General features: G+C 43.4%; 5 protein-coding genes across 8 annotated transcripts; 3 read left to right on the top strand and 2 right to left on the bottom strand.

Moving 5' to 3' along the window:
* Positions 1 to 28: 28 nt before the first annotated feature.
* Positions 29 to 2,780, bottom strand: LOC135337360 (cell division control protein 6 homolog). Of its 2 annotated transcripts, none has more exons than XM_064533291.1 (11): positions 2,507 to 2,780; positions 2,152 to 2,394; positions 1,909 to 2,091; positions 1,529 to 1,745; positions 1,344 to 1,450; positions 1,144 to 1,262; positions 933 to 1,045; positions 762 to 858; positions 522 to 662; positions 272 to 391; positions 29 to 169 (listed from the first exon to the last, which is right to left on the bottom strand). In XM_064533291.1, the coding sequence occupies exons 1-11, from the start codon at positions 2,688 to 2,690 to the stop codon at positions 71 to 73; spliced, it is 1,623 nt and encodes a 540-aa protein (XP_064389361.1). In that variant the 5' UTR covers positions 2,691 to 2,780; the 3' UTR covers positions 29 to 70. The 2 variants fall into 2 exon arrangements, with proteins under 2 accessions (XP_064389361.1, XP_064389362.1); XM_064533292.1 differs by having other exon boundaries at positions 2,152 to 2,391.
* An 87-nt stretch (positions 2,781 to 2,867) lies between these two features.
* LOC135337382 (ras-related protein Rab-5B-like) lies at positions 2,868 to 6,155 on the bottom strand. Its single transcript, XM_064533316.1, has 7 exons — positions 5,966 to 6,155; positions 5,502 to 5,583; positions 5,356 to 5,439; positions 5,053 to 5,204; positions 4,592 to 4,714; positions 3,869 to 4,063; positions 2,868 to 3,109 (listed from the first exon to the last, which is right to left on the bottom strand). The coding sequence occupies exons 2-7, from the start codon at positions 5,578 to 5,580 to the stop codon at positions 3,077 to 3,079; spliced, it is 666 nt and encodes a 221-aa protein (XP_064389386.1). The 5' UTR covers positions 5,581 to 5,583; positions 5,966 to 6,155; the 3' UTR covers positions 2,868 to 3,076.
* Positions 6,156 to 7,101: 946 nt separating this feature from the next.
* On the top strand, positions 7,102 to 11,362 carry LOC135337367 (calcium/calmodulin-dependent protein kinase type II subunit delta-like). 2 transcript variants are annotated; one of them, XM_064533299.1, is made up of 13 exons: positions 7,102 to 7,263; positions 7,558 to 7,652; positions 8,258 to 8,372; positions 8,435 to 8,500; positions 8,623 to 8,695; positions 8,747 to 8,852; positions 9,163 to 9,341; positions 9,609 to 9,731; positions 9,918 to 10,125; positions 10,257 to 10,356; positions 10,551 to 10,645; positions 10,733 to 10,841; positions 11,109 to 11,362. In XM_064533299.1, the coding sequence occupies exons 1-13, from the start codon at positions 7,208 to 7,210 to the stop codon at positions 11,200 to 11,202; spliced, it is 1,419 nt and encodes a 472-aa protein (XP_064389369.1). In that variant the 5' UTR covers positions 7,102 to 7,207; the 3' UTR covers positions 11,203 to 11,362. The 2 variants fall into 2 exon arrangements, with proteins under 2 accessions (XP_064389369.1, XP_064389368.1); XM_064533298.1 differs by having other exon boundaries at positions 9,918 to 10,137.
* Position 11,363: 1 nt separating this feature from the next.
* Positions 11,364 to 13,256, top strand: LOC135337385 (NEDD8-conjugating enzyme UBE2F-like). The gene is made up of 7 exons (XM_064533320.1): positions 11,364 to 11,626; positions 12,180 to 12,343; positions 12,405 to 12,475; positions 12,534 to 12,591; positions 12,917 to 12,949; positions 13,012 to 13,074; positions 13,133 to 13,256. The coding sequence occupies exons 1-7, from the start codon at positions 11,515 to 11,517 to the stop codon at positions 13,181 to 13,183; spliced, it is 552 nt and encodes a 183-aa protein (XP_064389390.1). The 5' UTR covers positions 11,364 to 11,514; the 3' UTR covers positions 13,184 to 13,256.
* A 56-nt stretch (positions 13,257 to 13,312) lies between these two features.
* LOC135337357 (dual specificity calcium/calmodulin-dependent 3',5'-cyclic nucleotide phosphodiesterase 1B-like) lies at positions 13,313 to 20,069 on the top strand. Of its 2 annotated transcripts, XM_064533288.1 has the most exons (14): positions 13,313 to 13,627; positions 13,680 to 13,776; positions 14,225 to 14,347; positions 14,511 to 14,675; positions 14,929 to 14,995; positions 15,270 to 15,389; positions 15,478 to 15,618; positions 15,712 to 15,812; positions 16,819 to 16,900; positions 17,127 to 17,272; positions 17,363 to 17,583; positions 17,735 to 17,914; positions 17,975 to 18,124; positions 19,970 to 20,069. In XM_064533288.1, the coding sequence occupies exons 1-14, from the start codon at positions 13,477 to 13,479 to the stop codon at positions 20,002 to 20,004; spliced, it is 1,779 nt and encodes a 592-aa protein (XP_064389358.1). In that variant the 5' UTR covers positions 13,313 to 13,476; the 3' UTR covers positions 20,005 to 20,069. The 2 variants fall into 2 exon arrangements, with proteins under 2 accessions (XP_064389358.1, XP_064389357.1); XM_064533287.1 differs by lacking the exon at positions 19,970 to 20,069 and having other exon boundaries at positions 17,975 to 18,282.
* The last annotated feature ends 8 nt before the right edge of the window (positions 20,070 to 20,077 follow it).

Below are 20,077 nucleotides of genomic sequence, written 5' to 3'. Positions count from 1 at the left end.
CATGATGTTATAATAGTTATATAAATACAACAGGTTAAAAAGGAAGGTAGGCTGAGCACACTGGTAGTTCCTACGCTGGCCGAGGTACGCCATGCTCTAGCACTGAAGTGATGAGCAGCTTGTCCTGTAGGATATGCTCCAACTCTGCCTCCTCCAACTTCAGAGTTACCTATATACAGAGAAAGTGGCACAGAAGTATTAATACAGGGACGAGAACACCATACAGTTGTGGCTAGCTTAACACACACACACACACACACACAGTCTTTACCTTGCTGTCTCTCCTATCCTTGGTTGTCTTGGTAACAATAATCCCTCGAGTCTCTAACATATCACACAGACCCACAAACACACTCTCCCCCTCACTGCGTAACCGACGGTGACGACACACCTACACGGAGGCAACAAAGAGTGGCTAGAATGTACAGAGAATACATGTACACAAGCACACACGGAGGCAACAAAGAATGACTAGAATGTACAGAGAATACATGTACACAAGGTACTGCCACTGCTCTTACCTTGACATAAGAGTCATACAGTTTGCCCAGGCTGGTCTCCTTCCTAGCTCTACCTCGCACCATACACAGCAGAGTACACACAGCCAGCTTCTGTTGTAAGGGGAAAGTGGTTTCCCCCACACTGACTCCTGATCCATACACCTACACAGAGGGACAAGTTAGCAGTGCTGCACAAGAAATGAAAATTCCTGTGTACAGTACAAAGCATGTACTATCAGATAACATGATTGTTTTGCTGACCTCAGCGATGACATCAGCAACATGACGTAGCGTGATACGTAGGGGAAGGGGTGTGGCTTCATTCTCCTTGTCCAGTTCTGCCTTCTCAATAGCACGTCTGTGAGGGAGTGTGAGGTGTGAGGGAGTGTGAGGTGTGAGGGAGTGTGTAATGTGTGAGGTGTGTGGGCATACCTGCAGATATCGAGAGCCTTTCTCACATCACCATGAACTGAGGCCACTTTACGAGCACAGAACTGCACAGCCATTGGTTCAATAAGTCCAGCCCCGCCCACTCGACTCTGGAGGTAGCAAAGAAAGAGTGAGGAAAGTACAAGGTACATACAATTACAACGTAGGTACAGAGAACCAATACGCACACACACACACACACACACACCTGGAGGATGGTGACAATCTGTTCTCTGTTGTAGGGCGGGAAGTGTAGCAGTTGTGGCTTACAACGGACATGAGATTGTAACCGTGGCAACACACGATCCGTCAGATCCAGAGCATTGGCTATACCTGCATCACCACAAGAGGAAAATAAGAAAATGAAACCGGGTCAACAGCTCACACACACACAGGAATAGTTGGTGGGCTTACCAATGAGCAGTAGTTTAGATCCAGGTAGAGCAGGCCATTCAAATATGGTATAGAGCACTTCTTGACCCCTACAGTCCAACTGGTCCACCTCATCCAGCACTATCAGACTGGAGGGAGGGAGGTACTGATGCCAATATTGAAATACAAACCTTATTAGAAAGCTACCATAAGATCCACTGACTTACGTTCTGTGTTTTGTGATGTGTTTCACTAGTTCTTGTTGGAGGACTGAGGAGCTCTTTGTTTTGCCGACCTTTGACCCCAGCAGGGCAGTTGCAATACGGGAGTAGATGGCCTGCGGTTGTTCCACGCTCATGCAGTTGATTGTCACAATGTGGGTGTGGTCAATAAGATCACACGACTTCTCAAGCACCGTACTAAGACAAGCAGTTTTCCCAGTACCTGAACAAAAATATGCATAATTACGTATTATGAGTGATGGGTCTAAATTCACTGATTTTCTGAAAGCGTAGAAGGAGCTCTATCAGATGGTATGCTCAAGTCTTAAATTTGGAACAGGCCATATAATATCACATGACATGGCGGCTATTATCACATGACATACCAGGGGCCCCAGATATATAGAGTGCTCCGGAGGTTCCCTTGTGTAGATGAGAGGTCATGAATGAGTTGAGAGACGAGAGTTGGTCATCACGACACAATAGTGACTCAGGACGACTGTTGTGGAGTGACCTTTTGACCTCGTACGCTGATGAAGACTCGGTGAAGCGTAGACGTCTAACAGTGGCTACACATTGGAGGAGGGACACTATTACTAGACACGTAATTGTGTGAGACGAATACTTACATTTTGGGCTTTTCCGAGGAGTCACATGACAGGGGGTGGTGGTGGGGGTGAGATCACATGGCTTGACTGGTGATTTGACTGGTGTGTTATTCGGTTTGAGGGGTGATATGAACGCAGTTAGTGGGTGTGGTGCTTTCCTATGTGGAGTTGATGTACTTCTTGTTGACCTCGTAGCGGCCTCAGCCATCTTACGAGTACTGTGTCTGGTCACTGGTGTACGGGTGAATGTGGGCGGTGGGACTACTGTGTGTGGTGTGGAGTGGGTGGACGGACGATTAAATGAATTATTAAAATAATTTTAATTACAAATTATCGTGTTAGTAGTTACTAATGCAGTGTGTGTGGGGACACTTACCTGACTCCTGGAGGCTCTTAGTTCTCTTAGGAGGAGAGGACTTGTTCACTTCAAGTACATCTTCACTGGGTTGACCCTCCTTTATCGAAGTGGAGGCTCTTTTTCTCCTTCGAAAATCAATCGTGGTTTGAGCGCTCGAGTCCCTTGACTTACTGGCGGATTTTACACTTCTTAAACTGTACATACTCGATCTCTTCGGCACTTCTTTGCAACAAATTTCACCTCTGTTTCAATCAGCACCTGCTTACCGCCAATAACCCGCCCCAAAATGTATCGCGCATGCGCACTAATAGGGGGCGTATCTCTCGATTATTAAAAAGGGGTGTGCCGCTACAATGAATACAGTCATACAGATCAGCAGTTCAGCAAATCAAACAACACGTTTAAATGGCAAGAACAACATTTTAAAAGGCAACAAACAGACAAGCAGTGCTATGGGACATTTTAACAATGCAGTGTGACGTAAAACAACAACGTAATCAGTAACTGAACATGCTTGCTTGCAGTAGTCCATAATAATAAATGTACACAGAAAATATTGTTATTAAGTTAAAGTTTAGAGGGTAGTAGCTATCCAGACTTGCCACAGCAGCCTCCTCCACTCTGTGTGTGCAGGGAAGGAAGTCATATCATGCACCAACAAAATACACGTTGCTATGTATATACGTACATGTATTAGCATGCTTCATTAATGCCAGATGCACACACACACACACACACACACACACACACACACACACACACACACACACACACACACACACACACACACACACACACACACACACACACACACACACACACACACACACACACACACACACACACACACACACACACACACACACACACACACACACACACACACACACACACACACACACACACACACACACACACACACACACACACACACACACACACACACACACACACACACACACACACACACACACACACACACACACACACACACACACACACACACACACACACACACACACACACACACACACACACACACACACACACACACACACACACACACACACACACACACACACACACACACACACACACACACACACACACACACACACACACACACACACACACACACACACACACACACTTATATGATGTACAGTGTCAGGCAGTGTATGTTATAAGCACATATTGTAGCACTATCAAAGAGCTATCAAAGAGCATATTTTAGCTTTGAAATTAGAATTTCCCAACAAAAGTTATGAGCCATTAAAGTTAGCTCTGATTCTGAAAAGTACCCACTTATATAGCCCCAGAAAATGGACGATGTGGGCTCAAAAATCACGCCCACACCACACACTACACACACACACACACCTGTTGCCGGCTTGGTTCTGAATCTCTGACATAGGGCTCTCTCCCACCACCATTGCCACCTGCTCGTGTTGGAGTGGGCGTGCTCTTGGGTAACTTTTTAGCTATTGCCAAGAATATGTCGTTAACGTTCATAGCAGTCTTAGCAGACGTCTCCATAAACAATAGACTATTCTCCTCAGCGTACACTTGTGCCTCCTGTGTGTGTGGGCGTGTGTGCGTGTGGAGGGTAATACACTGATGGTATACACGGCAATTTTTTGTTTAAAGTGCTAGAACCTGTTTGAATGTTCACAGTATGTCAGCAATGTACACACACATATCTAGCATGTGATTAGTGTGCAGAGATATAGGCTGTGTCCCACACGTCATGTGATCAGTGTGCAGAGATATAGGCTGTGCCCTACACGTCATGTGATCAGTGTGCAGAGCTATAGGCTGTGCCCCACACGTCATGTGATCAGTGTGCAGAGCTATAGGCTGTGCCCCACACGTCATGTGATTAGTGTGCAGAGCTATAGGCTGTGCCCCACACGTCATGTGATCAGTGTGCAGAGCTATAGGCTGTGCCCTACACGTCATGTGATCAGTGTGCAGAGCTATAGGCTGTGCCCCACACGTCATGTGATCAGTGTGCAGAGATATAGGCTGTGCCCCACACGTCATGTGATTCCACACAGACACTATACTCTACTACACAATACACACACAATAATATATTCTTGCCTCAAAGTCAACCATTCTTTTACTGGCCAGATCAGCTTTGTTCCCAGCTAGAGCTATCACGATGTTAGGGCTGGCCTGTCTCTGCAGCTCTTTCACCCACGACTTGGCACGTACAAAAGTGTCCTATACAACAGGAAGCACACACACACTCCGTTATAAACAGCTTTCTGTCATGGCTAAACAGGGACTGCTCTATACCACATCACAGCCACAATATCTAACCAAGGCTAGGGGAAAGTACAGTACACACACATTAAGAAGCACATATTTCGAGGGTCTAAATGTTCGCGATTTTCGCTAAATGTACCGCAAACATTTCTATACCAGCGAATTTAATATCGCATGCATACATGCTACAAAAAGGCTGCTATTCCGGGAAAACATAAACCTTTCTAACGGTCGTCCCGCGAAAGTTTATATACCCGCTATACAGTACATTCATGAGCTGAACAACTACTTACATTATTGGTGATGTCATATACGACTATAGCAGCTTGAGCCCCCCTGTAGTACATGGGGGCAAGGCTGTGATATCTCTCCTGCCCTGCTGTGTCCCAGATCTCAAACTTGACTGTTGTGTCGTCCAAGTTAACCGTTTGAGTTAGAAACGCGGCTACACGGAGAAAGAGATCATACCAGCAAGTAAGTGTCTATACAGAAAGAATATAAACACATCATTTCCTCTATTTGCTATCGACCAGATGTTATACTACCTACAGGAAGTGATGCACACCTTGAAAATAAAGCCACACCCATTAACGTACCTCCGATAGTGCTCTCTTGATACTCGTGGAATTGACCTTTGACAAAGCGGAGAACCAAACTAGACTTGCCGACTGCCGATTCGCCTGGATGGAGGTGGGCGGAGCATAAGTACGTATGTAACTAAGTTATATAGTTATATACTTACCGAGAAGTACTAATTTAAACTGGCAAATCTTTTCTCTTGGAATGCCGTTAGCCCTCTGTACATTATTGGGTCGCGACATATTCTGTAGAGGGTAGGACTTATATAGTGACATGTACGGATCAAGAAGAGGGTGTGGCAGGGTCAAAAGGTCAAGGATGAGCCATGTTGTGAATTGAAAGTGGTAAGATCGATGAAAACTAGACAAAACTAAGCCTACAATTACGTGCTATATAATGTGTGTATACAGTACTAGTGGCTATATACATGTACGTGTGTATGTACGAGACGAATGTACTGCAGTCTTTATCTAACTAATCAGAGGGTGTTTGCATCGACATGGCTACGTCATTACTAGTACATATGGACTTGTGAGAGCTTATATACATAGGGACCATTAGTACAGCTACAAGCCACACACTCAGGTAACTAGGTAGGTCACACATATGTGTACATATACTCCTCACTTTGATAACGCTTGGTTGATTATCTTACGGAGGCTTTGGGCTTGAGAGCAGTCGATGATGGCCTCTAGGGAAGCAGTACAGTACGCGTAGATAGGGCACCGTCTAATGAGAGTGTGTGAAAAATAGTAGCTAGCTTTAGCGATCGCGATCGACAGATAACAGTTTGTTGATCGGCTGTGATGTCATCATTAATAACGTACAGTCATGTGTGTGTTGGCCCATATATATTGCGCATGCGCACGAAGCACATGTCCTTTTGATCTAAAGCCAACAAGGTGAGTAAGTGAGTGTCTTGATCTGTTTAGTATGCACTCAATCTTCACTGTTTCTGTCTGAATTGTTCCATAGTTTATCATGTGTTAACGTTTGTCTCCTACTGTTTGTCAGGTGATCATATTGGAACAATGAGGGATAAGGTAAATTGACTTTATTTTTGTTGTTAGTTTTCTCTCTTCTGATCAAGTGATTGTATTTATATTAGGCTATTTAATAGTATCCTTTCATCTGTGTCTTTGCTAAGTGTAGAAATACTTAATTTGTTGAATATTAATGTGTTCGTTTATAATTGCAATTCCATGTTTAACTGTTTGTTTTTCCATTCCCCACCCCTAAATGCACACAGTGGAAGAAGAAGCGAATGCGAAGGTATGTCTGCCCCTCACAAAAACATCCCATAAGTGCTTAAGTATTGATTCATGCTATTATCTCCCTTACAGGCTGAAGAGAAAGCGCAGAAAGATGAGGCAAAGAGCGAAGTAGCCGCCCCACCGAATGATGGCAAACTGAACACACTCTCTCTCTGCACAAATTGTAGTTCATCGAGTGACTTGTATAAAAATTTTTATAGAGTTTCGTGAATCACATGTCGTGTTTTGCTTGGTTGTGTGTCTCTCTGTAAACCTGATTCCCCATAATTATTGTGCAAAACATGGTTTTGGTCCAATCATTACTCTTATCTGATAGTCCAGCAGTGATATGAAATGAAAGTTACAGTGTCCATGAACTTTTCAGGAGATTTTCTCTAATGGAATGTACATCCATTAGAAAAAATCGGCCTGGTGAAATTGGGGCTAGCCCTTGTCTTGTCAGTACTGTATCATCTATGCCCTTGTGTAGAAGGGGGGAGGGGCTCGTGAGGTAATTACCGGTAGGGCAGAATATTAACGTACCTAGTACCTGGAGGTGTACTGTACTGAGACTTCTCGAGAGAAGACTAGACCACGGTGACTACAGGCTGTCAGGATGGATGAGAAACCTCCCTTTTCTGCTATCTATGAGCTGAAAGAAGAGCTGGGAAAGTAAGTAACCGTGCTAGCTATGACCAGTCAAGTGTCTGCACCTAGCTAGCTAGCTAATACCCGAGCAGCATGCAGCTAGCTACCCAATCACTGGCTGTGTGTGTGTGTACCACTACAATCAGAATTGTGTACATATGAGTATCTGGCTGAAATGAAAGAAGCAGAAATTTAACAATAGCCGGCCAAAACCTGTTGAAACCACTGATAATTATAATACAGCATATGGTATGTCTATGTTATGCTAGTGACAGTTGACAAACAGTTGTGTTGATAATCTTTGTTTCACATTTCTAGAGGTGCCTTCAGTATTGTGAAGAGATGTGAGCACAAGGTCACGGGAAAGCAATATGCAGCCAAGATCATCAATAAGCGCAGGCTGACAGCAAGAGGTGTGTGTGTGTGTGTGTGTGTGTGTGTGTGTGTGTGTGTGTGTGTGTGTGTGAGGGTAACCCTGTCCTTAAGTGGTCATTACTCCTAAGAATGTAATAATAGATGGGTCCAAATTACAGCTATTTTATTCCCTTGTTTTGTTAAGTGTATATCTTGTTGATTGGATGTCATAACAGTGTCGCACACAATAGCCCCTATAGTTGGAGGTGCTGATTTCACTGTACATGTATCGTGGTGTTTCAACATTACCCTGGTTGTCAGGTAGTGAACATTTTCTTAGGCACCGATAAAAAAAATATGTGTTGAAGGCCTAAAAGATGATCACTATGTAACAACAGAGTGTCTAGCAGTGCTTCATTACATTAGCATGTCCGTCACTGTTAGTTTGTTTATAGTGGTGAATGGTTGAGACCACCCAACCTTGTATGGTCTTCCTCATAAGCAGCATTCCCTGGATGCAATGGACTATATAGTGATTCCTGCCTGCATACTTGTAGGATTGCAATCATCTTGGTAGCAACAGTGTGGGTGCTCAGCTATTGAGTCTTTATTGAACAACATCCCACCCACACCACACACACACCCACCCACCACACACACACAGATATGCGTAAGCTGGAGAAAGAGGAGAGAATTTGTCGTCATCTCAAACATGCAAATATTGTCCAGCTCCACGACAGCTTAAATGATGACAACCATCATTACCTCGTGTTTGATATGTGAGTGGTGTCCTCACACTGGCTGTACACTAGTATCACTGTGTGTGTGTGTCCTCCTCCAGGGTGACCGGGGGAGAGTTGTTTGATGAGATAGTAGCCAGAGAGTTTTACAGTGAGAGGGACGCCAGGTTAGCCACATACACACACACTCTGTACCCCGCCCACCACACACACACACTCTATATTCCCGCCCACCACGCACACACACTCTGTACCCCCGCCTACCACACACACACGCTTGTGTTCACAGCTCGTGTATGCAACAAGTGCTGGAGAGTGTCGAGTATTGCCACCAGAAGAACATCATCCACAGAGATCTGAAGGTGATCATGATCATCATGTCCACTGCCCATATTAACCTCTCATCCTCATAGCCTGAGAATCTTCTGCTATCTAGTAAGACCAAGGATGCCATAGTCAAGCTGGCTGACTTTGGCCTAGCTGTAGAGCTGGATGGATCAAACCAATCAACATGGCATGGTGAGTTGAGTCTACCTAATGAGGGGAGTACTACATTAGGTTGCTTGCTATATAGAACGGTAAATACTTATTAGAGCTTTTAAACTATGTTTACAAGCTAGGCTAGTGTACAATATACTGGAGGGGTACATTGCTGAATTGCCAGAGCAGTAAAATACTTAATTAAGTATTTATAAGCTAGATGATTTAGTGTCCATATTATATTACAGACCTACTGACTGGGAGGGGTACAATTGCCAGAGCAGTAAATTACTTAATTAAAGCTATAATAATTATTACATGCTAGATGATTCTGAGCAATGTCTACTAGGTTTTGCCGGTACCCCTGGTTACCTGTCACCTGAGGTGCTTAAGAGAGCTCCCTACCACACCCCTGTGGATGTGTGGGCGTGTGGTGTCATCCTGTACATCCTATTGGTCGGTTACCCGCCATTCTGGGATGAATCACAAGAGAAGCTGTACGCTCAGATCAAGTCAGCAAGATTCGATGTGCGTAACAACGAGTGTGTGTGTGTGTGTGGGTGGGTGTGTGTGTGTGTGTGTGTGTGTTGTGTGTGCTGTGTGGCCCCTAAACATCGTACTTAGACCACCACCTTACAGCATAAACTATCACACTCTGTAACAAGTAAGACTTGTTTGTATTTATTCATCAATTTTTCGATTTCAGGTGACACTACAAATAATTATGCAAAAATGATAGGAGAAATATCCAAATGTCTTATATTTAGAGTAAATACGATGTTCCTTCTACTTCAGTTTCCATCACCTGAATGGGACACGGTGTCGAATGAAGTGAAACAACTCATCCGCGACATGTTGAACCCTGATCCCAGCAAGCGTATCACTGCCAGTCAGGCTCTCCTGAACCCCTGGATCAGCGTAAGCCACACCCACCACCCACACACATGGCTATGTTTATTTCAGAATCAGGCCTGTTTTCGTAGCTAATTCTTCAATTGTCCATAACTTGTGTTGGGAACGTCCAATTTCAAAGCTAAAAGTTGTATTTATTTAGTAGCTGTTAATTAGTGATCTATTATTATAATAGCGTATAATTATATACAGCAAAGGCAAAAGGTTGCCAAGACGATTCATCGCCAGGCAACGTTAGCTGGTCTCAAGAAGTTCAACGCTCGGCGCAAGTTGAAGGGAGCTATTCTCACGACAATGATGGCTACGTCAGCTCTAAATCTGCTCAAGTCTCGTAATTCTGATACTGAACTCAAGACACCCCCGGCCGAGGCCAGTACGCCCACGGGAAACAGCCGGGAATGTGAGGAGGCGGGTGGGTATCGAATTGACAAATCACTGTAAAATTTTGTTTGGGAGCCTGTAATTTATTCAGATTGTCTATTGTGTACGTAGCTCTCATTCTTGTGTTCATGTGTTGTTGCCTTCTTCTAGCGATAGAAACTATTTATGAGGACACGCAAGAGAAGGAGTTGCTGGGCCGAACTAAAGCTCTCATGGAGGCAGTCACTGCACGAGACTACCAGGCATTCAGGTGAGGCTGTGGGGGGTCCTCTCCTGGGAGGCTTAATTAATGAGACTGTGGGGGGTGGTTGCTTCCTATAATAATTCTGTTATTTGCTGCTGTTATTGCAACCGTAACTATACTCAGACAGAACAGAGGCCACAAGTATTGTACTTCAGAGCCTTTGATCTAACCCACTATAACATGATTGTGTCCTACTGCAGGAAGCTGTGTTCCTCAGAGCTGCTCACCTTCTGTAAGGAAGGAGGCACACAACTATTGCAAGGGTTGGAGTTCTCTAAGTGGACTCTCGCTAACAGTAAGCACACCTCACACACACCCACCCACACACACACACACCACACCTCACACACACACACACCACACCTCACACATACACACACAGCGCCGGAATATGAGGCTGAGAGCACAATGATGATGAGCCCTAAAGTCCAGATATTAGGTGATGACTCAGCAGTTGTGGCGTACGTCAGCTTCTCACGAGCTTTGGACAAGTAAGCAACTGTACACCATGATACCGTATCACTGCAATGGCATCAAACATAATTATGTGAACTTTGCGAGTGTTGATCACTTCGCAAAAATAAAATCGCAAAAACTAAATTAGTATAATGGTAATGACACACGATCCTTGCCAGAAAACGCATTAGTTCGATTCCAAAGAGTCATTTGCCTCATTCGCAATTTGTGATATATATACAGTACTGTGTGTGTGTGTGTGTGTGTGTGTGTAGTCATGATTGCCCCTCCCCCCTTTATAGGAGTGGTGTCATGACAACAGTAGAGTCCAAGGAGACAAGGGTGTGGTCTAGACGGAAGGGGGCGTGGCTATGTGTACACGCCCACACATCCTAAGAACAGCACTAGAATGTATCGCACATCAACTCAAAAATTCCCCAATATAGAGAGTTTTTAATTTCTGATTAGAAGATGTATTTCTGTGCCCCTCAAAAAAATCAATTGCGCGTGAATATTCCAATTGTACAAATTAATTATAATGAAAGTTAAAAGGTCATTTTATGCCAATGAAAGTTTAAAGGTCATAATAATTATAAACATTAATTTTTGGCAAGTTGGTGCTTGCGCTTGTCCTGGCAGTGGACCGCGCTGGTTGGAGTACACAAGCCAAGTAGCTCTGTGTCTGTGTTATAGTCGGCCGTACAGATCATGTTGACAATAAGGAAGAAGTTGGCAGAGCAGGCATCCAATGGAGAACAGTCTCAAGCAGGGGTCAGAGTTCAACGGAGGGTGTCGTTCAGATCACAGCTACTTATCGCTGGTGTGTGTGTTTAGTCTATTAATATAATTATGGTGGAGTATAGAACACGTTGTCTTTTTGCAGTTCTTTACAGGGAAACTTATAACCTTTGCATCTTTTGAACGGCCATAACTTTAGTTCCGATGGTCCAATGACGTTAATTTTATGATTTTTTTGAAAGCTTAGAGAGAGGCCTTTCAGATGGTGTGTTAAAATCCAAAGTCTATTTTGACAAAATACCATGGTCTTATAGCCCATGGTCTTTTTACGAAAATGAGAAATTATGGCCCGTTCCAAATTTGAGATTTGAGTAATTGATCTGAAAGAGTTCCTTCTAAGCTTTCAGAAAATCAGAAAATTATTGAATTTGGACCACTCAAAATATTAAGTTATGGCATCTTCTTTTTTTTCATAACAATTTCATGTAGAGAGCAAGTTAGTTCAATGTATATACAATGTGCTGTCTTCTAAGTTTATGGGCTTTTACACATAGTTCAAGATGCCCCACTCCACTCCACCCACACACACATACACACACACACACACACACTCCACCCACACACACATCACACAGAGGCGGGCGAGCTGGGAGAGGTGACTCCTAATACATGTGCTGTCACCTTTGACAACCCAGATGACCTGAGGGAGTTCACAGTGACAGTGATACCTGATGAGGGATATTGGGAAAAAGGGAAATTCACATTCCACGTATCCATACCACCAGAATATAACATTAAGGTATGTTGTTGTGTGTCCCCACTCTCTCTTCCCGCTATATAACTATATCATGTGACTGTAGCCCCCCTGTGTGAGATGTGAGACCAGGCTCTGGCATCCTAACATCACGGAGACAGGGGAAGTATGCTTGAGGTAATAACAGTATGGAGCTACTAGCTACCTAGAGTTATGTCCCTTTCCTCACGTACAGTATACTGAGAGAGACCTCAATAGATGGCTCAGGATGGTCACCTGCTAGGAGACTCAAGGTAGAGTTTGTATAATTATTCATGCACTCCTGTTATTGTACTACTAATTTTTCGGACCCTTTGCAATTTAACCATTGCGTTCTGACAAGGATGGTGTGTCATTACCAGAACTAGTATAAGGTTTTGCTATTTTATTTTTGCGAATTGATCAAAGTTCGCATGTGTTTGATGTTTGCAACACATTCTAGTAATACGGTATCTCTAACTGACCTCATCTCCTGCATGAGGAAGTTAGCGTATTGAAGGCCTCTAACACACGCCCACACACACGCCCACACACACACACCATGATATCACTGTCCCCACTCTCTATCTCTCTATGCAGGACGTGGTTTTAGGAATAAATTCTTTATTTACAGTAAGTTAATTATCTCCTGCAACTTGTACGAACGATCACTATGGCAACTCGTACATATACAGGACCTCCTCAACTTTGATGACCCCCTGAACCTTGATGCTGCCCAGCACTACGAGGGAGACAAGGTCAGTCAATCATCAAGTTCACTATTATTATTATTAAGTGTTGTTGTCGCACTCACAGGTAGCGTTTGCTCGGAAGGTGCAGCAGTTTATACGACTTTACGCTAGCTAGCTATCTCTCCAACATGCACAATCATTCCCTCGTTGCTTCATCATGTATAAAACATTATCAAAACCAACAGTGATCAGATTTGGATTCGAATAAAGGCCGCACGAATTTGCTTCACATTAGCCTCGATGTAAGGTCGCAAACTTCCAGTCACAGGTCTCGAATAAAAGTTATGTCCAAAAATTAAAAATTCACTTCCGGCCATGTGTCAATTTATAACAGTTTGCAAAGTTAATGTTGTGTAGCTAGCTAGCTAGCTAGCTATTGAATGCTCTAGCATCTGTACAAGTGTAGTCATGGGCTGCGTTCCTCTGCGTGGATGTTACTCTGTACTGGACCGTAGCTCTAAGCGCAGCAACAAAGTGACAGCGGCTGGCAGTATTGACCAAGCCTCCATGAATGGCGCAGCAGCCTCTTCTGAACAACAACTCAGTACAATAGGACTAGGTATTTTTATTGCTAGTGCGTGGGTGGGTGTGTGATGTGTGACTCTGTACAGGTCGGCTGCACTCTATGGTTGTGATACAAGTAGTGCCGGCTATTCTAGAGAGAGGACAAGAAGCGGCTCATCCAACAACGACAAACCTCGCACCAATGTGAGGAGTGTTAGTTAACACCTAATAAGTGTAGTAATCCATATCTATATCCCTCACGATTTCCCACTATGCTGCTCTGTTTCCGCCTTACAATATATTGTTTCAAAGCTATAATATAGCGTAATTACATCAATTACAGCGCTCTAATTATATGAAGTTCGAAATGTTCGGCCATAGCACCCATATAAATTCATTTGTTTTATGTACATAGTCTCACAAAAATAACTTTTTTTTCTGGTGCTGTAATTACATCAATCACGGTGTGCTATTGATGACTGTGTGTGCACACTGTTGATATAAATGGTATCTGGTGCATTAGACCTGCAGCTCTGTCTCTAGCAAGCTAGCTAAAAATAATTATAGCTCTGTGTATGACATCAATAATTTGTCTATATTATATTCATTCTGAGCCAAATGAATGTCAGTATCTGTATGCATAATATCATAGATTACAAGGATTGCTGGAGCAACTGAACGCTGGTTTGACCCCTGACCTCTGTGTATTGAAGGATGGGCTCTCACTGGCGCTATTGACTCTGTCTTCTGATGATGACAAAGATCTTGACTCAAGGTATCACCATGATTATAGTATTACATTGCTGACGGTATGCAGCTCTTCTTGTTCAGTTGATGTAGTAGATACCTTTTATTAGAGTTACCATTTTTAAGTATCCGATTGTTTTATTGTGTGTGGTGTAGTTAACCCAAAGCACTGACCCCCCCCCTACCCCCAGTGATGATGTGTTGGAGAGTGTGAGCAACACTCAAGTGAGGGCCTGGCTGGCCACAACCTTCACGCGTCATGAGCATGTGTTCCCACGTCCCAAATCTCCCCTCACTCCTCGTGACAGATTCAAAGCCGTCGCAAACACCATCATTATTGGAAAGTATTTTGAACAGTAAGTTTGTTGTTTTTGCCACATTCTTAATCTTAATTGACAATGATTTGGTATGAGAATAATTATAATTATATAATTATGTAGTATACTACCCGTTCTCAATTTCAAAGACTTGTACAATGCTTGTTGACACACACCCACACACACACACACACACACACCACACACCACACACACTCCATACCACACACACACACACACACACGCACACGCACACACACCCCACACCCACCCACCCCCCCCACACACACAGTATTGTGAAGGACCCAGCACTGTTCACGGGGCCGACCTACCCAGCTGGTGTCAGCTCTATACTAAAGGTTGGTTCCTCTGTAGGAAACACTTGAATAGTCTCGTGGTTCCTTTGATCCTAGTTACAAGGTGACCCCCCTTCCTTACTACTGTTGATCTAGCTAGTATACACTAAGTCACTTCCTCATTATTACTGGTATTACTGCATCCCTCATATTGAGACTGCCTTTTAAAAGGTTTTGTCTGTGAGGCTGAACACAATAATGTTAATGCAGTCTAACATAATAAAATTATAATTTAAGTGCTTCGTGTAGTCTTCTTCTCATCCTTTATTCCCTCCAGGAGTCGCTGGATAGTTGGGAATTCCCCATATTTCGTCTGGAGGGCGTGTCCCAGGGCTGTGTCCTGAGATATGTTGGTTTTGAGTTGTTTAAACGACACGATCTCTTTGATCTCTGTAACGTGAGTTAATTATCGACAGCCTTGTCATGCTCAAAGCGACCAATCATCTTTGATGTACGTGTTTTCATGTCGCTCTTTGTTACCCTAGATATCTCCGCTCATGTTTGACAATTTCCTCACTCGGATACAAGCCGACTATGGTAGCCATGGCAACCCGTACCATAATGCCACTCACGGTGCTGACGTGGCACAAACTATGCATCATTTCATTCAGCACTCGAGTCTCAAGGTAGAGGTTGTTTGATAACTTTTATTTCCCATTTCATTTTCCCACACCTCTGCCCACCACCCACACACCTCCGCCCACCACACACACACACAGGCACACCTCACACACTTGGACACACTCTCACTCCTACTGTCGGCTCTCATCCACGATGTCCACCATCCGGGCACCTCCAACGCTTTCCAAATCACACAAATGTAAGAACTAGCTCATTTTCCCCCCCACTCCCCACACACACTACCCCCACTCCCCCCACACACTACCCCCCACTACCCCCCCACACACTACCCCCACACACTACCCCCACACACTACCCCCAAATCAGCTAATGTGTTATAGAGACCACTGTATGTGTAGCCAGCACCTGTATCTGTGTGGGTGTGTCTAAGTGTGTGATAACTGTTTGTATGTTTAGACTGACTGACAAGATTCCTTCAGTGGAATCTGTTTTAACAGTGAATTGCAGTGCACTTGCAACAGGGAATTGCCTAACAGCAAAACCACAATAAAAATCTCTGGGAGTGGCTTAGTGGTTAGGGTGGTGGCTTCGTAGATCATATGATAGATAAGGCGTGGGTTCGATTCCCTCTTGGGGGACTTTTCTTCATTTCTTTACAAATCAATAAGTAATTTCCCTAACTTTTGAATGCATCATACTCCTGTCAAGTACATAATCAAGTTGGGGCGTCGAAACCGGGCGACACCCCAACTTTCTCTTTTTGGTAGATTAGGTTCTGTCTTTTTTCTTCTCAAGATATGTGCTAGAATTATTCAATCAGAAGTGGCCGAAATAACTACATATATGCTAAATATAATTTCCCCTTTCAGTTTTGAATGATTCGTATCTAACAATCTAACTTGTGGTTTTGCTGTTTGCAATTCTCTGTTGCAAGTCAGTGCACTGCAATCCACTGTACAACATGTGCAGCATGCAGTCAGTTCTATTATCCGCACCGTATAGCGGGTAATTTTCATGGGTGGGGGAAAAAATTCGTTCAACTAGTAAACGGTGATTTTCGTGAATATAAGTTTCGTTTGGCTTCATTGCCTGCACTGCACTGCATGCGTTCCGGTAAGCCATGCCTACGTTTTTGTGGGGGAAAATTTTGTGAAGGTCAGCTTGCCTACGATTATAACGAATATTTTCTGCCACGAAAAAAGTCACCGGGTATATGGTATCACTGGTACTGTCCCTATACACAGGTCAGAGTACGCTCTCATGTATAACGATCGCTCTGTACTGGAGAACCACCACCTCCATCACACCTTCACACTGTTGAGAGAGGTGAGGTCTACTAGTGAGCTGTTGACAATAATCCGTATAACTGGAGTATTAGCTAGTGTTGTCCATGCGTCCCTACCAGCTGTTCATATTGTCCATGCGTCCCTACTAGCTGTTCGTATTGTCCATGCGTCCCTATACCAGCTGTTCATATTGTCTATGCGTCCCTACCAGCTGTTCATATTGTCTAAGTGTCCCTACCAGCTGTTCTCCCCCCCTCCCTCCACAGAAACAGTTTAACATCCTCTCTGGGCTGACTCCTGAGGAGTACAAGTCAGTGCGAGGGATGGTCATCGATATGGTCCTGGCTACTGACATGTCCACACATTTTGACCAGCTCAAGAACACCAGAGTTACACTGGCAGCTCCTAACAGGTACGCAGGCAGTAACTATAGCAACCACACACCCCACTGTCTCCCTTTTTTTTTTTTTTTTTTTTCATCAGAACTTTTCTTCTCATGCAGTGGATCTCAGCTGCTTGGTAGTGATCGCTCTAAGACTTTTTCTCTGATCCTCCATCTTGCTGACATTTCTCATCCTGGTAAGAAGTGGGCGGAGCATCTAGAGTGGTCGGATAGACTGTGTCAGGAGTTCTTCTGTCAGGGAGATCGTGAGCGTTCCCTCGGCCTCCCCCTCTCCCCGCTCTGTGACAGGGACCACACCAACCTACCAGACTCTCAAATAGGTACGTGTGTGGGTGTGGGTGTGGGTGTGTGAGGGGTGTGAAGGGTGTGCATGTGTGTGTGTAGATATGCTATAGCTGATGGATGCAATATTATTTCAGGGAGTTTTGTACAGTAATGCTGTATGTCCTACTCCCCCGCCCACACACACAGGGTTCATTGGGTACATCGTGGCCCCCTCTTTTGACGTGTGTGCTGCTGTATTTGACGTGATATCTGAACTGCCCCTCCCCCTTGACAACAGCGTATCCCATGGCAACCAATCACAGCAACGAGAGTGGCCGTGGACTGAGAATATGGACAATAATAAAGTTATGTGGCAAAAGAAAAAAGGTTTGTGGAATTAACTTAGTAATGATTATTATTATAGTTACTACTGTTGTGTTTGTGCAGAGAATAATGAAGAAGCCACAAGTTGTCCTGAGATGGCCGTCCAATCAGTGAGCTCAGAGGATGAGGGGGTGGGGGAATCCCTCAGCACAGCAGGGGAATCCCCCAGCAAACCGGGGGAATCCCCCGTGGGCTCACCAGATCAGTCTGAACCTGTTATAGTAGAGGACATTGAAGACATGTCCTAGCTCTAGCACGTGGTGCACTTCCATTCATTTCTGTTCCCTTTGATTTTATGGTGTTCCTTGATTACATGTTTACATTGCATATTGATATTGTGTTATAATAATTATATATTTAATTATTCATGAGCCTTGTCAGCAAAACACATGAAATGACAGATAGCCCGAGCTGAGAGATAAGACAATAATATAGGAGGACAGCAGAGTACAGGCGTGTTATGCAAATTTTTGGGTCAACCTTAAACAAATTGCAACAAAAGCTTTATCAAGTGTTTCCTATACAGAAAAATGTGCTCTTTAATTAATTAAGTATGTTTCTATACTTTCCCTGAAGGGATTCCTTAAGACTTAGGGTGCTCATGAATAATGGGTGTCTTTCAACAGCCATAACTTCAGATAGTTTATGTTTTTCTGAAAGCTTAGAAAGATACCTTTCAAATGGTACCATCAAAGTTGATATTCGAAAGTTAAAAGTATTTGCCAATTTGGCGGTACCATGGATTATAGCCCATGGTCCAAGGCCGAATAATGACAAATTAGGGCCCCCATGAAATTATGGATTGAATCACATCGTTTGAAAGGTAATTTTCTAAGCTTTCAGAAAATCATTAAAATTTTGACATCGGATCAACTGTACTGAAGTTATGGCTGTTGAAAGACACCCCCCCCCTCCGTTTAATTAATGATTTTGGGAATCTTTCAGCTGAATTCTGTGGATCTAAAATCAAAGTTTTTCTGAAAGCTAAGAAATGGTACCATTAAAGTTGATATTCGAGAGATAAAAGTATTTGACAATTTGGAATTGAACCCACTCACGGGATCGCAAAACTATTGCTAGTGAATTGAACCCACTCACGGGAACACATTGTACTGAAGTTATGGCTGTTGAAAGACACCCCCCCCCTCCGTTTAATTAATGATTTTGGGAATCTTTCAGCTGAATTCTGTGGATCTAAAATCAAAGTTTTTCTGAAAGCTAAGAAATGGTACCATTAAAGTTGATATTCGAGAGATAAAAGTATTTGACAATTTGGAATTGAACCCACTCACGGGATCGCAAAACTATTGCTAGTGAATTGAACCCACTCACGGGAACACATTGTACTGAAGTTATGGCTGTTGAAAGACACCCCCCCCCTCCGTTTAATTAATGATTTTGGGAATCTTTCAGCTGCCATAACTTGAATTCTGTGGATCTAAAATCAAAATTATTAAGAAAGAGACCTTTCAAATGGTACCATCAAAGTTGATATTCGAGAGATAAAAGTATTTGACAATTTGGAATTGAACCCACTCACGGGATCGCAAAACTATATTGCTGGTGAATTGAACCTACTCACAGGAACGCAAAACTATTGCTAGTGAATTGAACCCACTCACGGGAACGCAAAACTATTTCATTGTACTGAAGTTATGGCTGTTGATAGACACCCCCCCCTCTGTTTAATTAATGATTTTGGGAATCTTTCAGCTGCCATAACTTGAATTGAATTCTGAAAGAGACCTTTCAAATGGTACCATCAAAGTTGATATTCGAGAGATAAAAGTATTTGACAATTTGGAATTGAACCCACTCACCGGATCGCAAAACTATTGCTGGTGAATTGAACCCACTTACGGGAACGCAAAACTATTGCTAGTGAATTGAACCCACTCATGGGAACGCAAAACTATTTCATTGTACTGAAGTTATAGCTATTGAAAGACACCCCCCCCCCCTCCGTTTAATTAATGATTTTGAGAATCTTTCAGCTGCCATAACTTGAATTCTGTGGATCGAAAATAAAAAATTTTATGTTTTTCTATCAGTCTGAACTTGTTATAGTAGAGGACATTGAAGACATGTCCTAGCTCTAGCACGTGCACTTCCATTCATTTCTGTTCCCTTTGATTTTATGGTGTTCCCTGATTTCATGTTTACATT

Source organism: Halichondria panicea, chromosome 6 (assembly GCF_963675165.1).
Source record: "Halichondria panicea chromosome 6, odHalPani1.1, whole genome shotgun sequence".
NCBI classification, from domain to species: domain Eukaryota; kingdom Metazoa; phylum Porifera; class Demospongiae; order Suberitida; family Halichondriidae; genus Halichondria; species Halichondria panicea.
This window is presented reverse-complemented; position numbering and strand designations above follow the sequence as displayed.

What these genes read in the sequence shown, in the direction of transcription:
- LOC135337360 (XM_064533291.1), bottom strand. Translation starts at nt 2,690, where the DNA reads ATGTACAGTTTAAGAAGTGTAAAATCCGCCAGTAAGTCAAGGGACTCG. An exon ending in GAGAACAGATTGTCACCATC is followed by an intron (nt 1,046 to 1,143) that starts CTCCAGGTGTGT and finishes TTTCTTTGCTAC; the next exon opens with CTCCAGAGTCGAGTGGGCGG. An exon ending in AGGATAGGAGAGACAGCAAG is followed by an intron (nt 170 to 271) that starts GTAAAGACTGTG and finishes CTCTGTATATAG; the next exon opens with GTAACTCTGAAGTTGGAGGA.
- LOC135337382 (XM_064533316.1), bottom strand. Translation starts at nt 5,580, where the DNA reads ATGTCGCGACCCAATAATGTACAGAGGGCTAACGGCATTCCAAGAGAA. An exon ending in GTTTAAATTAGTACTTCTCG is followed by an intron (nt 5,440 to 5,501) that starts GTAAGTATATAA and finishes ACCTCCATCCAG; the next exon opens with GCGAATCGGCAGTCGGCAAG. An exon ending in TCAAGAGAGCACTATCGGAG is followed by an intron (nt 5,205 to 5,355) that starts GTACGTTAATGG and finishes TTCTCCGTGTAG; the next exon opens with CCGCGTTTCTAACTCAAACG.
- LOC135337367 (XM_064533298.1), top strand. Translation starts at nt 7,208, where the DNA reads ATGGATGAGAAACCTCCCTTTTCTGCTATCTATGAGCTGAAAGAAGAG. An exon ending in CCGGGAATGTGAGGAGGCGG is followed by an intron (nt 10,138 to 10,256) that starts GTGGGTATCGAA and finishes GCCTTCTTCTAG; the next exon opens with CGATAGAAACTATTTATGAG. An exon ending in TTCTCACGAGCTTTGGACAA is followed by an intron (nt 10,842 to 11,108) that starts GTAAGCAACTGT and finishes CCCCCTTTATAG; the next exon opens with GAGTGGTGTCATGACAACAG.
- LOC135337385 (XM_064533320.1), top strand. Translation starts at nt 11,515, where the DNA reads ATGTTGACAATAAGGAAGAAGTTGGCAGAGCAGGCATCCAATGGAGAA. An exon ending in CACCAGAATATAACATTAAG is followed by an intron (nt 12,344 to 12,404) that starts GTATGTTGTTGT and finishes ATGTGACTGTAG; the next exon opens with CCCCCCTGTGTGAGATGTGA. An exon ending in GAATAAATTCTTTATTTACA is followed by an intron (nt 12,950 to 13,011) that starts GTAAGTTAATTA and finishes GTACATATACAG; the next exon opens with GACCTCCTCAACTTTGATGA.
- LOC135337357 (XM_064533288.1), top strand. Translation starts at nt 13,477, where the DNA reads ATGGGCTGCGTTCCTCTGCGTGGATGTTACTCTGTACTGGACCGTAGC. An exon ending in ATTGGAAAGTATTTTGAACA is followed by an intron (nt 14,676 to 14,928) that starts GTAAGTTTGTTG and finishes CCACACACACAG; the next exon opens with TATTGTGAAGGACCCAGCAC. An exon ending in ACACTGGCAGCTCCTAACAG is followed by an intron (nt 17,273 to 17,362) that starts GTACGCAGGCAG and finishes CTTCTCATGCAG; the next exon opens with TGGATCTCAGCTGCTTGGTA.